Source organism: Oncorhynchus clarkii, chromosome 27 (genome assembly GCF_045791955.1).
Source record: "Oncorhynchus clarkii lewisi isolate Uvic-CL-2024 chromosome 27, UVic_Ocla_1.0, whole genome shotgun sequence".
NCBI classification, from domain to species: Eukaryota; Metazoa; Chordata; class Actinopteri; order Salmoniformes; family Salmonidae; genus Oncorhynchus; species Oncorhynchus clarkii.
Window position 1 is genome coordinate 19,096,462 of NC_092173.1, and position 16,890 is coordinate 19,113,351.

The 16,890-nt window shown below is 45.1% G+C and overlaps 1 protein-coding gene across 1 annotated transcript in view; it reads left to right on the top strand.

Moving 5' to 3' along the window:
* LOC139385720 (tRNA-yW synthesizing protein 1 homolog (S. cerevisiae)) overlaps positions 1-16,890 on the top strand; it is a 67,453-nt gene that overhangs the window by 33,058 nt on the left and 17,505 nt on the right. Inside the window, 4 exon segments of the mRNA XM_071131001.1 lie at positions 5,767-6,071; positions 13,237-13,239; positions 14,410-14,485; positions 14,487-14,520. Of these exon segments, the coding sequence (XP_070987102.1) occupies positions 5,767-6,071; positions 13,237-13,239; positions 14,410-14,485; positions 14,487-14,520 (418 nt within the window).

The window sequence follows — 16,890 nt, forward strand, 5'->3', positions numbered from 1 at the left end:
CGGTGAGTTTTTTCCATTGTTTTGGAAAATGACATGCTGTTGGTTTTCTCTCCTTTCACCTTCAATGTGGATAACGCTCCCACTGACCTGCAACTTGAGCTTATCGGTCTTCAGTCTGATGCAGTGGTTGTTTTGAATAGTTCTCCAATGTCACTGACGATGTTCTATGCATCTCTCGATGAACAAAACTTTCCAAAGATTAGGAGTCATGCTCAGAAGATGTTTGTACTGTTTGGGTCAACCAATGTATTTGAAGACATTTTCAGTGATAGAAAAATAAAACAAGTCAAGGAACAGATCATCTCTTACTGATTCTCACCTTTCAGCAATCCTGTGCATAGCGACGTCAGAAACTATACCTGATTTCACTGCTCTAGTCAATGCCCATTAGAGACTTCACTCCTCACACGGATTGAATAGTTTAATGTAATGTTGAGCTCTCTCGCTTGTGGTTTTGTGCATACCCGTTAACAAGAGTTCTGTCTGTGGTGCTGAATGCAAAGTGTACTTTTCCCTCTGAGGTCATTGCATGTTTAATAATGAAAATACCTATCAAAAGGAGCATGGTGTACATGGTGTAACGATCTTCGTCTTCATCGGATGAGGAGTAGGAAGGATCGGACCAAAATGCAGCGTGGTAAGTGTCCATGATTATTTATTAGAACAGAACACGAAAATACAAAATAACCAAGTGAATGTAAGAAATGAAAATCGAAACAGTCCTGAAAGGTGAAAACACAAAACAGGAAACATCTACCCACAAACACCATGTAACGGCTTTCTTCTATCTCCTCTTCTGATGAAGAGGTAGAACAAGGATCGGACCAAAATGCAGCGTGTAGAGTGCGATTCATATTTTAATGAACAAACGTAAAACACGAATCAAAATACAAACACTACAAAATAATAAACGTAATGAAAACCGAAACAGCCTAAACTGGTGCAAACTAACACTAAGGACAATCACCCACCACAAACTCAAAGAATATGGCTGCCTAAATATGGTTCCCAATCAGAGACAACGATAAACACCTGCCTCTGATTGAGAACCACTTCAGACAGCCATAGACTTAACTAGAACACCCCACTAGCTACAATCCCCATACATACACACCACATACAAAAACCCATGCCACACCCTGGCCTGACCAAATAAATAAAGATAAACACAAAATACTTTGACCAGGGTGTGACAGAACCCCCCCCCTAAGGTGCGGACTCCCGAACGCACCTCAAAACAATAGGGAGGGTCCGGGTGGGCGTCTGTCCATGGTGGCGGCTCCGGCGCGGGACGTGGACCCCACTCAATCAATGTCTTAGCCCCTTCTCCTCGCGTCCCTGGATAGTCCACCCTCGCCGCCGACCATGGCCTAGTAGTCCTCACCCAGAACCCCACTGGACTGAGGAGCAGATTGGGACTGAGGGGCAGCTCGGGACTGAGGCAGATCGGGACTGAGGGGAAGCTCAGGAGTGAGAGGAAGCTCAGGAGTGAGAGGAAGCTCAGGCAGGTTGATGAATCTACCAGATCCTGGCTGGCTGGTGGTTTCGGCAGATCCTGGCTGACTGGCAGATCCTGGTCGACTGGCAGATCTGGAAGATCCTGGTCGACTGGCAGATCTGGAAGAGTCTGGTCGACTGGCAGATCTGGAAGAGTCTGGTCGACTGGCAGATCTGGAAGAGTCTGGTCGACTGGCAGATCTGGAAGAGTCTGGTCGACTGGCAGACCTGGAAGAGTCTGGTCGACTGGCAGACCTGGAAGAGTCTGGTCGACTGGCAGATCTGGAAGAGTCTGGTCGACTGGCAGACCTGGAAGAGTCTGGTCGACTGGCAGATCTGGAAGAGTCTGGTCGACTGGCAGACCTGGAAGAGTCTGGTCGACTGGCAGACCTGGAAGAGTCTGGTCGACTGGCAGATCTGGAAGAGTCTGGTCGACTGGCAGATCTGGAAGAGTCTGGTCGACTGGCAGCTCTGGCTGCTCCATGCTGACTGGCTGCTCCATGCTGACTGACAGCTCTGGCTGCTCCATGCTGACTAGCAGCTCTGGCTGCTCCATGCTGACTGGATGCTCCATGCTGACTGGCAGCTCTGGCTGCTCCATGCTGACTGGCTGCTCCATGCTGACTGGCTGCTCTGGCTGCTCCATGCTGACTGGCTGCTCTGGCTGCTCCATGCTGACTGGCTGCTCCATGCTGACTGGCTGCTCCATGCTGACTGGCGGCCCTGGCTGCTCCATGCTGACTGGCGGCCCTGGCTGCTCCATGCTGACTGGCGGCCCTGGCTGCTCCATGCTGACTGGCGGCCCTGGCTGCTCCATGCTAACTGGCGGCTCTGGCGGCTCCATGCTAACTGGCGGCTCTGGCGGCTCCTTGCAGACTGGCAGCTCTGGCGGCTCCTTGCAGACTGGCAGCTCTGGCGGCTCCTTGCAGACTGGCAGCTCTGGCGGCTCCTTGCAGACTGGCAGCTTTGGCGGCATCCTGCAGACAGGCAGCTCTGGCGGCTCCTTGCAGACTGGCAGCTCCTTGCAGACTGGCAGCTCCTTGCAGACTGGCAGCTCTATGCTAACTGGCAGCTCTATGCAGACTGGCAGCTCTATGCTAACTGGCAGCTCTATGCTAACTGGCAGCTCTATGCTAACTGGCAGCTCTATGCTAACTGGCAGCTCTATGCTAACTGGCAGTTCTGAACAGGCGGGAGACTCCGGCAGCGCTGTAGAGAAGGAAGGCTCTAACAGCGCTAAACAGGCGGGAGACTCCGACAGCGCTGGAGAGGAGGAGGGCTCCGACAGCGCTGGACAGGCGAGGCGCACTGTAGGCCTGATGCGTGGTGCTGGCACTGGTGGTACTGGGCCGAGGACACGCACAGGAAGCCTGGTGCGGGGAGCTGCTACCGGAGGGCTGGGGTGTGGAGGTGGCACAGGATGGGTTAGACCGTGAAGGCGTACTGGAGATCTTGAGAGCGGTGCTGGCACAGGACGTGCAAGGCTAGGGAGGTGCACAGGAGGCCTGGTACGTGAGACTGGCACCATCTTCACCAGCCGACTAACACGCACCTCAGGACGAGTATGGAGCGCTGACCCAGGTGCCATCAAATCCCCGACACGCTCCGTCGGGCGAATTCCATGTTTAAAACACCAACACAGCAACTCCCTCATTTCTCTCTCCTCCAATTTCCCCATTAACTCCTTCACAGTCTCTGTTTCGCTCACCTCCAATTTCCCCATTAACTCCTTCACAGTCTCTGTTTCGCTCACCTCCAACACCGGCTCTGGTCTCCTCCTTGGCTCCTCACGATAAACAGGGAGAGTTGGCTCAGGTCTGGCTCCTGACTCTGCCACACTCTCCCTGAGCCCCCCCCCAAGAAATTTTTGGGGCTGACTATGGGGCCTCCGTCCGCGCCGCCTTGCTTGCTTCGCAAACTCCATTCTCCTATATCCTTCCGCGCACTGCTCCATCGAATCCCAGGCGGGCTCCGGCACTCTCCCTGGGTCGACCGCCCACCTGTCTATCTCCTCCCAAGAAGTATAGTCCATACTGTACTCCACTTTGGGCTGTTCTTGCCTGTTGACACGCTGCTTGGTCCCTTTGTGGTGGGTGATTCTGTAACGGCTTTCTTCTATCTCCTCTTCTGATGAAGAGGTAGAACAAGGATCGGACCAAAATGCAGCGTGTAGAGTGCGATTCATATTTTAATGAACAAACGTAAAACACGAATCAAAATACAAACACTACAAAATAATAAACGTAATGAAAACCGAAACAGCCTAAACTGGTGCAAACTAACACTAAGGACAATCACCCACCACAAACTCAAAGAATATGGCTGCCTAAATATGGTTCCCAATCAGAGACAACGATAAACACCTGCCTCTGATTGAGAACCACTTCAGACAGCCATAGACTTAACTAGAACACCCCACTAGCTACAATCCCCATACATACACACCACATACAAAAACCCATGCCACACCCTGGCCTGACCAAATAAATAAAGATAAACACAAAATACTTTGACCAGGGTGTGACACACCAGGTGGGAAAAGGTTACCTAAGTATGGTTCTCAATCAGAGACAACAATACAGAGCTGCCTCTGATTGAGAACCATACCAGGCCAAACGCATAGAAAATAAAACAACATAGAATGCCCACCCCAACTCACGCCCCGACCAAACCAAAATAGAGACATAAAAAAAGAACTACGGTCAGGGTGTGACACATGGAGAGAACATTATTTCTGTGCATGTTAAAAAAGTAAAATAATTAGCATATTTGGATGTGATTTACAGTAGATGTATCTGTCAACACAGTCATACACATGATATATAATTCTGGCCCGCGATGGAAAAATATATTCTAATGTGGCCCTCATGGAAAATAATTGTCCAAGCCTGGTCTACGCGTACCCTCAAGTTCTTGCCTGGTTTAGGTCTTATCTGTCGGAAATATATCAGTTCGTCTCTGTGGATGGTTTGTCCTCTGACAAATCAATGGTAAGTTTTGGTGATCCTCAAGGTTCCATTGTTTTCACTATATATACTACCTCTTGGTGATGTCATTCGGAATCTCGATGGATGTACAGTAGTCTCAAATAAAACTGTGAAGGACCTTGTCGTTACTCTGGACCCTGATCTCTCTTTTGAGGAACATATCAAAAATATTTAAAGAGTAGCCTTTTCCCATCTTCGTAACATTGCAAATATCTGAAACTTTTTGTCCAAGACTTATGCAGTAAAGCTAATCCATGCTTTTAGTCCTTCCATACATACCTACACTTGTTCCTAGAATTTCTAAGCAAACAGCTGGAGGCAGGGCTTTCTCCTGTAGAGTAAAATATGTATGGAATGGTCTGCCAATCCATGTCAGATGTAGACTCGGTCTAAACCTTTAAGTCTTTACTGAAGACTCATCTCTTCAGTAGGCCCTATGATTGAGTATAGTCTTGACCAGGGGTGCGAAGGTGAATGGCAAGGCATTGGAGTGACGGAACCACCCTTGCTGTCTCTGCCTGGCCGGCTCCCCTCTCTCCACTGCAATACTCTACCTCTGACCCTATTACGGGGACTGAGTCACTGGCTTGTTCCCGCTCTCCCATCCTTTCTGTCCTCGGGCTCGTACGGTGGTGGGCTATATATCTTTGTGGGCTATACTCAGCCCTGTCCGGGAGTAACTTTGGGATGGGGCCACTGACCTGCTCACCGGACTTGCTACCTTGTTGTGCTGCTGTTCCAGTTTCTGCTGTTCTGCCTTGTCCTGGACCTGCTGTTTCTACCTTGGAATGTTTGGCTATGAAAAGCCAACTGACATTTCCTCCTGAGGTGTTAACCTGCTGCACCTTATATAACCACTGTGATTATTATTTGACCCTGCTGGTCATCTATGAATGTTTTGAACATCTTGAAGAATGATCTGGCCTTAATGGCCATGTACTCTTATAATCTCCAACTGGCAGAGCCAGAAGAGGACTGGTCACCCCTCAGAGCCTGGTTCCACTCAAAGTTTCTTCCTAGGTTCCTGCCTTTCTAGAGATTTCCTTAGCCACCGTGCTTATACATCTGCATTGCTTGCTCTCTGGGGTTTTTAGGCTCGGTTTCTGTATAAGCACTTCGTGATAACTACTGGTGTAAAAAGGGCATTATAAATACATTTGATTGATCTCTCTGGAGAGAGAACCCAATCCTGTGGCGTTATTGGAGTCGACAGTAATCCAGTAACATTCACCGGTTAATATGTTGCGGTGCAAAATCGTCTTGGCATTCTGCCAAACTCAAGGAAGAGGGGAAGAGCAAGGCGGCGCAAACCAAAATGTTTCTCGCCTGCTGTGTCCCACACTGATTTCTCTCTCTCTCACTATCCCCTTGTTCTCTTTCTCTCCCTGTCTCCCCATTCCCTCCCCCTCTCTCGCTCTCATCCCCGTATCCTATTCCTCTCTGACCTCTTCCCCTCCAAGAGTCTAGTACCAGTGACCAAGCTGTATGTGAGTGTGGGTGCCGGCACCAAGGGCAGTCTGAAAAAGATCGACCAGCTGCTCTTCAACGACTTCTGGCCGAGGTTCCTAGACAGCCTCAAGGCTCTGGGTGAAAAGGTGAATACCTCTAGTACCCTTCGTTCTAACACTACTTAGATAAACCAAGCCAAGGTAAGCTGTACTACACTGTGCTGGCCTGGATACAACACCACAACAGTTGTTGGAACCATGCTGGAAAGGACAATGGGAATGGAAAGCAACTTGTTCGTTTTATAAATACTAGTAGCCAGTTTGGACAGGCTCAGTGCTCCAACCCCAGCCCCTCAAAACTAATTGACTAAGTTGGTGTTAAGCCAACCACACCCTCCCCTTAATTTTTACTGAATGTTCATCCAAACATCAACATCATTGTTATAGAAAAGCCCTGATAAGTACTGTTTCTATTAGCTGAGTGACTGCTATTGTGTCCTCACATCAGGGATTCAATATTATAGCCTTTTTATTATCCAAATGAATTGTAGCATTGAGCCTCTTTCATTATCTGCCTGTTGCGCTTCAATTATACGGTAATTGGTTTCACACCACTAGCAGATATCAATGAATGGCAATTTTCCACTTTTATAACATTGTAATACAACCGATGTTCATTGGGGAACAAAGACCAATTAGATGCGTAGGTAAGTTGCCGTTTTTTCCCTTGCATGTGAGTCATGTTGCTGTTTTATACAGTGACTAGCCTGGTTCCAGATCTGTTTGTGCTGTCTTGCCAATGCATGCCAATGACTATAGGAGTTTGGTTGAAAATGAAAATCTGTCCAATAGCACGATCATTATCATTATCCATGGAAAGTGTCCTAATTTGATGAGGCAACAGGAGAGAATTCTCATCTCCACGATTCAAAATTAAAAGCCAGGAGAGTTAAAAAAAAAACTCCAAACAGATAAGAGTGGTTGGCGTGGCGATGATGGACACCTTCTGATGCCTTACATTTTCACTCTCAAGGAGCGCAGTGCATCCTGGGAGTTTTCCTTTACCAATCAAAGCGGAGAGGGAATACAGTAGCACTCTCCCTGTCCCCTCTATGAGAAGTATCACTAGCTTTACATACTGGCTGGCATAACAGGAATATGCTACACTGTGATTTCTGTTCAACAAAAATATAAACGCAACATGCAACAATTTCAAAGATTTTACTGAGTTACAGTTTATATAAGGAAATCAGTCAATTGAAATAAATAGATTTGGTCCTAATCTATGGATTTCACATGACTGGGCAGAGGTGCAGCCATGGGTGGGCCTTGGAGGGCATAGGCCCAGTCACTTGGCAGCCATGCCCAACCACTGGGGAGCCAGGCCCAGCAAATCATAATGGGGTTTTCCCCACAAGGGCTTTATTACAGACAGAAATACTTCTCAAAAACCCTCCACCCCCCTCAGACGATCCCGCAGGTGAAGAAGCCAGATGTGGAGATCCTGGGCTGGCATGGTTACACTAGGTTTGCTGTTGTGAGGTCGGTTGGACATAATGCCAAATTCTCTAAAAACTATGTTGAAGGCAGCTTGTGGTAGAGAAATGAACATTAAATTATCTGGCAACAGCTCTGGTGGACATGCAGTCAGCATGAAAATTGCCCGGCATTGTGTTGTGTGACAAAACGGCACATTTTAGAGTGGCCTTTTATTGTCCCCAGCACAAGGTGAACCTGTGTAATGATCATGCTGTTTAATCAGCTTCTTGAAATGCCAGACCTGTCAGGTGGATGGATTATCTTGGCTAAGGAGAAATGCTCACTAACAGAGATGTGTATATATATAAACATATTTGTACCCAAAATGTGAGAGAAATAAGCTTTTTGTGCATATGGAACATTTCTGGGATGTTTTATTTCAGCTCATGAAACATAGGACCAACACTTTACATATTGTGTTTATATTTTTGTCAGTGTATATGTAAATTCTGAAATTCACATTCACAGACATCGCAATGTCACTTTGCTGGATGGTTGGAAAGGTATGGTACAGTGTGATGATAATATATGTTCATACATCAGTATGCTGATCCTTTATTGTGGCTGAGGTTAGTGGAAATGTCTATTTCCTCCTGATTATAATGGTATACAGTACCAGGAGCACTGAAGTGTAATGTGGTTCCATTCATTATCATATATTTCCCTGTGCTTGAAATGAGAGAAATATCAATACGAAAGTAGGAAAGGTCTGTTTACCTCATTGGGGAACTTAGAGTGACAAATAATGCCAGTGGTCTCTGCAGCTTTCTCCTCAAGCTTTTTTAGATGGTCAACGACACATCAGTGGAATGGGAATCTCTGTTTCTTTGTTATCCATTCCAAGCCTGTTTTTAATGGTTTGTTGTTGCCAGATAGCTTCTCAGCTTCTTGAGGAACCCCAACTCAACTCTGGGACTAATTTAATGAACAGTGACCCCCAAACAAATCTCTGAAAATGCAAGTCACTGGCAAAGTCTGGAATTGAAACCGTCTTCATTTCATTATACCCTCTGGAAAATGCAAGGAACTACAGATGTAGGCTGTTTTATGAGTCGAGTTTTACAGTAAGCCTCTTTTATTCTCCCAAGACTTATATTCCCCGTGAAATGTTTCAAAGAGAGAGACTTCATATTTTGAGAAAGTTCTATCCGCTGTCATTTGCTGCCATATACAGTGCCTTGCGAAAGTATTTGGCCCCCTTGAACTTTGCGACCTTTTGCCACATTTCAGGCTTCAAACATAAAGATATAAAACTGTATTTTTTTGTGAAGAATCAACAACAAGTGGGACACAATCATGAAGTGGAACGACATTTATTGGATATTTCAAACTTTTTTAACAAATCAAAAACTGAAAAATTGGGCGTGCAAAATTATTCAGCCCCTTTACTTTCAGTGCAGCAAACTCTCTCCAGAAGAGTTTCAGTTCCCTCCAGTGAGGATCTCTGAATGATCCAATGTTGACCTAAATGACTAATGATGATAAATACAATCCACCTGTGTGTAATCAAGTCTCCGTATAAATGCACCTGCACTGTGATAGTCTCAGAGGTCCGTCAAAAGCGCAGAGTGCATCATGAAGAACAAGGAACACACCAGGCAGGTCCGAGATACTGTTGTGAAGAAGTTTAAAGCCGGATTTGGATACAAAAAGATTTCCCAAGCTTTAAACATCCCAAGGAGCACTGTGCAAGCGATAATATTGAAATGGAAGGAGTATCAGAACACTGCAAATCCACCAAGACCCGGCCGTCCCTCTAAACTTTCAGCTCATACAAGGAGAAGACTGATCAGAGATGCAGCCAAGAGGCCCATGATCACTCTGGATGAACTGCAGAGATCTACAGCTGAGGTGGGAGACTCTGTCCATAGGACAACAATCAGTCGTATATTGCACAAATCTGGCCTTTATGGAAGAGTGGCAAGAAGAAAGCCATTTCTTAAAGATATCCATAAAAAGTGTCGTTTAAAGTTTGCCACAAGCCACCTGGGAGACACACCAAACATGTGGAAGAAGGTGCTCTGGTCAGATGAAACCAAAATTGAACTTTTTGGCAACAATGCAAAACGTTATGTTTGGCGTAAAAGCAACACAGCTCATCACCCTGAACTCACCATACCCACTGTCAAACATGGTGGTGGCAGCATCATGGTTTGGGCCTGCTTTTCTTCAGCAGGGACAGGGAAGATGGTTAAAATTGATGGGAAGATGGATGGAGCCAAATACAGGACCATTCTGGAAGAAAACCTGATGGAGTCTGCAAAAGACCTGAGACTGGGACGGAGATTTGTCTTCCAACAAGACAATGATCCAAAACATAAAGCAAAATCTACAATGGAATGGTTCAAAAATAAACATATCCAGGTGTACATATTCTTTATCCCCTTACACTGTGTACAAGACAGTAGTTTTGGAATTGTTAGTTAGATTACTTGTTATTACTGCATTGTCGGAACTAGAAGCACAAGCATTTCGCTACACTCGCATTAACATCTGCATGTGACAAATAAAATTTGATTTGATTTGATTTGATTTGAATGGCCAAGTCAAAGTCCAGACCTGAATCCAATCGAGAATCTGTGGAAAGAACTGAAAACTGCTGTTCACAAATGCTCTCCATCCAACCTCACTGAGCTCGAGCTGTTTTGCAAGGAGGAATGGGAAAAAATTTCAGTCTCTCGATGTGCAAAACTAATAGAGAGATACCCCAAGCGACTTACAGCTGTAATCGCAGCAAAAGGTGGCGCTACAAAGTATTAACTTAAGGGGGCTGAATAATTTTGCACGCCCAATTTTTCAGTTTTTGATTTGTTAAAAAAGTTTGAAATATCCAATAAATGTCGTTCCACTTCATGATTGTGTCCCACTTGTTGATTCTTCACAAAAACATACAGTGTTATATCTTTATGTTTGAAGCCTGAAATGTGGCAAAAGGTCGCAAAGTTCAAGGGGGCCGAATACTTTCGCAAGGCACTGTAAGAGTGGAAGAGAAACATTGTCTGCCATCCTGATTGAAAACAGTTCACGAAGTTCACTCTGCCCTGCGATGCACTGGAGAAGTAGAAGTGGGGGAATTTTTGTTCTAACTTCTAAGAAGAGGACCTTGAGTCTGCTTGCAGCACATGTTTTCCATCTGAATAGAATAGTTGGAACTCCAATGCTTTCATCAATGGTGACGTTCCGTAGAACTATTTATATTTAATCATGCCTTTTATTACAGACTTGCTCACTGTCTGACAGACACAGCCATTCAACACAACATTCTCTCCTTCTCCACACACACACATGCACACACGTACACATAGACACTCATTCCCGCCATATTTTTGTGTTTCTCTGTCTGAGTCACCCAATGAATGAATTCCAAGAAGTGACGTGAGGAATAATAGGAAATGTAGAGTCCACTCCTATAAGTCTTATCAGACACTGTGGATGTGTTCTTTCTTTGGAGAATTTATATGACAACATGAAGTTGCTACGTTGAAGGTGGTAACTAGAAAATGAGTCTCCTCCCCAACTCTCCCCTCCTATCCTTTCAGGGTAGCATGATTTACCCAGTACTATAAGAATACCCAAATGCATCTGTGTATCTTTCAAAGCTTCTAACAGTGTGAACACACACACACACACACACACACACTCCCTCTAACAGCGTATCTAATTTCAATCACCTTCATTAGCCCTTTTCTAGAAAGCAGTGGAAGAAAAACTGCACTCAGTGGCCTCGTAGCATAACAACCTTGAACATAGATGTGGGCTGTAAAATGTTTTATTGGGATGTCTTCACTTCCTGGCTACAATCAACCTGCCAGCTTCCCCCCCTCTGAGGCACAGTCTACTCTAGACAATGGACAGGTTTATTACAGCTTCATGTGTGAACCTCTTTTCACTGTAAATCTGGTGGTAAATGCAGCCAAATGGATTGCTGTAATTGCCGTCTGTGTCAGGCGTTTCACCAGTTATCAAAGTGATTTACTCTGCATTCGGGTAACTCATCGTTATCCACTACCTATGAATGTTTTTAACACTTAATAAAACAAATTTCATGGCAGAAAAACAGTCACTATGCACCAGGAATAGTCGTGGTTAGCGTTTTTTCATTGTCAAGTGAGCAAATTACTGGTAGACTGTATAAACTGTTGTTTACTTATTATCACTTAGTGTTAGTACCTGTACCCGGTGGTTTTTATTCGGTTCTGCCTGGTTCGTTTTCTGCAGCTAGTAGGATAGACCAGTCAAGTTTCTTGTCTAGGAGTAGTGAGGTCTCAATCTGTCTCTGTCTCTCTTTCTTTCTCTAGCTCTCCTTCTTGCCTTCCCTGGCCCAGTGACTTGTGGTGATGTAGATCTGTACATTCTGGTGATGGATGGTGCAATATTGGTGGATATACATGGTATATACAGTAAGGGATGGCTGAAGAAGGGGTTATCAATGTATCCTTTTACATGATGTATAGGTATGGGATGCTTATAAGAAGGTTGCTTCTGAAGAACAAGGTAGTTGCAGACATTTTTTGTCTGCATTCCTACGATTCTATATACAGTTGTAACGACGTTCGTCTGTAGGAGGAGAAGCGGACCAAAAAGCAGCGTGGTGGTTACTCATGTTCTTTAATGGAAAATGAACGATACATGAAATAACTTATCTACAAAACAACAAACGGAACGTGAAAAAACCTATACAGCCTATCCTGTGACAACAAACACAGTGACAGGAACAATCACCCACCAAACACACAGTGAAACCCAGGCTACCTAAGTATGATTCTCAATCAGAGACAACTAATGACACCTGCCTCTGATTGAGAACCATACTAGGCCGAAAACATAGAAATGCCCCAAAACATAGAAAAACAAACATAGACTGCCCACCCAACTCACGCCCTGACCATACTAAATAAATACAAAACAACGGAAATAGAGGTCAGAACGTGACAACAGTATATCTACATAATATACAACATACAAGCTATCAATGATAGACAAAGCACCTGTCTGCCGACCAGACTCAAAATATGACCAAAAAACAGGTGTGCCTGCCTGCCAGTCTTGAACAGCCTCTCTAGGGAACAGGCAGAGACACTAACAGAGGTAGTGAGTTAGGCCATAGTAATCCCATCTGTGTGGCTCATAGCTTCCTCTCATGGTGGGCTCCACCCCCATCCCTGGTTGCTAAGCTCTCCTCTCCCCTGATATTCTCTTCTCTCATTCTGACCGTTCCCTCTTTCTCTCTGCTCTGCTTTCCAAGCTGGCCTCATCCCTGTGCTGAGGGACTGACGGAGCTGTGCTGTGGCAGCTCTGTTGGCTTTGGAGGGGAGGTGGCTGCAAATACCTCACCTCCCTGCCTTCCTCCCTGGCACCATGGCCCAATTATCCATACCCCACTGATCTGAAGGGGCCAGAGCCACCACTTCTCCCTCTCTCTGAGAAGAGGATAAGGGTAGCGAGAGAGAAATGGAGTGAGAGAGAGAAGTATAGGAACAGGGGAGGAGTGTGTACCCAGTTCCCATTCTTTTCTTCTCTCCCATCGCCATTTACTTAGTCTTTCTGCTAGCTCCAACCTTTTCTCCCCTCACCTATTTACTTTGAAAAAGGCAGTGTGAAGTATACTGTGCTTAGTATAGATGTGAAATATGAGGCAGTTAATCCGGGGAGAACCATTCCTTTGTCAGGGAATGGGGGTTAGCCTATTTATTTCGACCCCTATTCCATTTCCTGTTGGTGTGTTCCTGACCGTCACAGGTTAATAGATTGCCAGGGGACCTCAGCAGGTGGTATCTCGCCCCTGGATGACGGGTGTTATCGGCGATGACCGTGATGAAGGTTCACCTGTGGGTTGACCTGTTTGACAGCCGTAAAACGACAGGAATGAGAATGATAGAGGGGCCTCTTAGACAGTTCCATGGGTGGTTTTTCATGTCATTATACCCAACAGATATGGGGTAACAGCTCGGGAAACACCTTAGCAGTGTACAAAATCGTGGAGATCTTACGAAAAACGTAACATTTCAAATACTCTGCACAGCATTTACGACAAAATGACATTCTAAATGTGCAGCATGTCTCACTCTCCCTCGATCACGACAGACAGATGGGGGTGAGGCATGAAGCATCATCACAATCTGGATAGAGACGAGTGACATTAATACATTTATTAATTCTTCTATACGTCCCAATTCTGGTACTCTCAATTGAGCAAGTCTTTTACTGTGCTGTTTAGAATGTAATCACCGTTAATTATAAAGGTCAATCAGCTATGGGACAGCAGGTAGCCTGGTGGGTAGGAGTGTTGGACCAGTAACTGAAAGGGTGTTGGATCGAATCCATGAGCCAACAAGGTAAAAATCTGTTGTTCTGCCTCTGAGCAAGGCAGTTAACCTCCAACAACAACTACTCCCCGGGGGATGATGACGTAGATGTTGATTAAGGCAGCCCCCCACTGATTCAGAGGGGTTGGGTAAAATGCAGAAGACACATTTTAGTTGTGCAACTCCCTCTCCTCCCCCCACCCTCTTTCTCTCTCTCTCAATTGTTTCAATTCAATGTAAGGGCTTTATTAGCATGGAAAACATATGTTAACGTTGCCAAAGGAAGTGAAGTAGATAATCAACAAAAGTGAAATAAACAATAAATGTACACTCACAAGTTCCAAAATAATAAAGACATTTCAAATGTCATATTATGTGCAAATAGTTAAAGTACAAAAGGGAAGTCAAACAAAATATGGGTTGTATTTACAAATGTGTTTGTTTTACGCTGGTTGCCCTTTTCTTGTGGCAATAGGTCACACATCTTGCTGCTGTGATGGCACACTGGTATTTCACACAATATATATGGGAGTTTATCAAAATTGGGTTTATTTTCAAATTCTTTGTGGGTCTGTGTAATCTGAGGGAAATGTGTCTCTAATATGTTCATATATTTGGCAGGAGGTTAGGAAGTCTCTCGACAGAGGACAGTGTACAAACTGACTCTGGTGAAGACGTGGACTGTAGACAAACTGAAGGCCTACTCGGAGCTCGCTGGGACAACCTGATTTCATTGAGGTCAAGGTAGGTGGTGACTCTTCCATCCAATCCATCTCTGCCCCCTCCATTCCTCCACCCTCATTCTTGTTCCATGGCAGGAGCTATAAAAACAACAATATCTAGAATTCAGAGCTCCTTGTGGAGTGCAGTCAAGTCATTTCTTGGAAAACCCTCTTTGGTAGTGTCTCTATCCTCACCTCATTTGCCTGTCTCTTTCCCCCTCTTCCTCTCTCTGACAGTGCTATGTTATGTGTATATAGGGAGTAGAACCACTTAATGACCAGACTCACATTTGCTCTCCTCATTACGATGTTTGTGTGAAAGCAAACCAACCACTGACTGACTCTACTGCAAATTAACTCATATAGGGGGCATAGAAAACACACAACATATGGTTAAATACCTCAGAAATACAATACAGCTCCCCCTTATATTCCCTGCAGTATGACAATAAAGAATATTTAATGACAATGTAATGGCGAAACTCCCAATGAATACAGGTTTAATGAAGTCTGAGCATGTCATACCCAATTATCTGCATTTTTTGCTGCACGTTTTCTTTCCGACTCAATTTACTGACGGGGTTTATCCTCTGATAACGGTCAGCTGGCCCTGTTTAGATGTGCCCTTCATAAGAACTGAAGTACTAAGAGAAAATGGCCGATGTATAATATAAAAAGGGAATTATCTGAACAACTGAGTCCGATCTGATGGCTTTTTCATGACATCCCAGATTAATCTCGCCGCACGCCAAACGCTGTACCATTAGTCATTGTTGAGTGATCTCCCACCACACGTATCCCAAGTGGCACCCTATTCTCTTTATATTGTAGGGCCTAATGTTTTTGTTCAGGTGCCTTTGTTCACTATATAGGGAATAGGGTTCCAATTGGGACACATACAGTGTGTGTGTGTGTAATTCATCTGAAGACTCACTGCAGTACAGTACATTGACCCTGGCGTAGTAATTAGACTGATAAAGTATTAATGTGATGGGAGGAGGAAGGCTGAATTTGTTCTTAAATGACTTGCCTAGTTTAAATAAAGGTTTCATTGAATTGTTTTTTTTGAGCAGCCTTGTCTGGACAGCATGTGGTATGGATAGTTGCTTTGTCTTCTTCATGCCTTTTTCGTGATATCCAATTGGTAGTTACAGTCTTGTCCCATCGCTGCAACTCCCGGACGGTCTCAGAGGCGAAGAGAGCCATGCATGCTCTGAAACACAACCGCCAAGCCGCACTGCTTCTTGACACACTGCCCACTTAACCCAGAAGCCAGCCACACCAATGTGTCGGAAGAAACACTGTACAGCTGGCGACCAAAGTCAATGTGCATGTGCCCGGCCGACACATGGAGTCGTTAGAGCCAGATGGGACAAAGACATCCAAGCCGGCCAAACCCTCCCCTTACCCATCGAACGCGATGCAGTGCCTTAGACCACTGCGCCACTCGGGAGGCCCTCTGTATGCCTTTTTCAGTTGGTCTTCTAGATGCGATCATTGATATTTTCCCATTGATATTTTCTGGGTGTTTCCATTCATCATTTGAATGGGATGCTTAACAACATCATACAACTGCAATTCACTGCAATATCCGTGAGGCATGATACAGTTTAGTTCAATAGACTCAGGAACTTGGGGGTAAACTGTTGAACCTGTAAAATCTCCTGATATTTACTTCTCACAGCTATGCTGTCCAGTGCTGTTAGGCTTTAAACTCCAAAATGAAACATCCTCAAAGCAAAGAAAAGCACACAGGTAATTTTCTCATCAATGTGCTATAAGACATTTATACCACCAACATTGAAGCATCATTTCTGGTCTATTATATTCTATTACCTAATCTCTTCCTTTGGCAGTACAGTAATTGTCTGATGCTAGAGGTACAATACGATGGCCCCTTTCTCCTGCTCTTTATCGCATCTTCTCCTTTAGACTCACCTCCCCTGAAGGAGAGGAGGAAGATGTGAAGAGGAAGTTACGCAAGATAGGCCACTATATCTCCTGTAAACTCTAAACAAGGCCGTCAGAATGGGAGGGGCCCTCTCAAAAAAAAACACACCCCTCTCATTTCAAAACCGGGAGCATGCTTCGGCCTGATAAGTTACATGTGTAACTGTTTGTCACACACTTTGATCCAACGCTGTGTCCTGGGTTTACGATTTATAGACACACACTGACTCCGGTGCTCCTCCCATTCATTCACTCTCTCAGCAATTATTACAGCTCAGTCAGTTCAACATCTGCTTCTCTCCTTGAACTTCGCTTCTTCACCTCCTGCTATGGGGAAGCTGTGATCACCTGCTCTCCTCATCCACACACACACACACACACACACACACACACACACACGTGTTAATGAAAATCCACCACACTTCTCACACCTTCCGTTAGC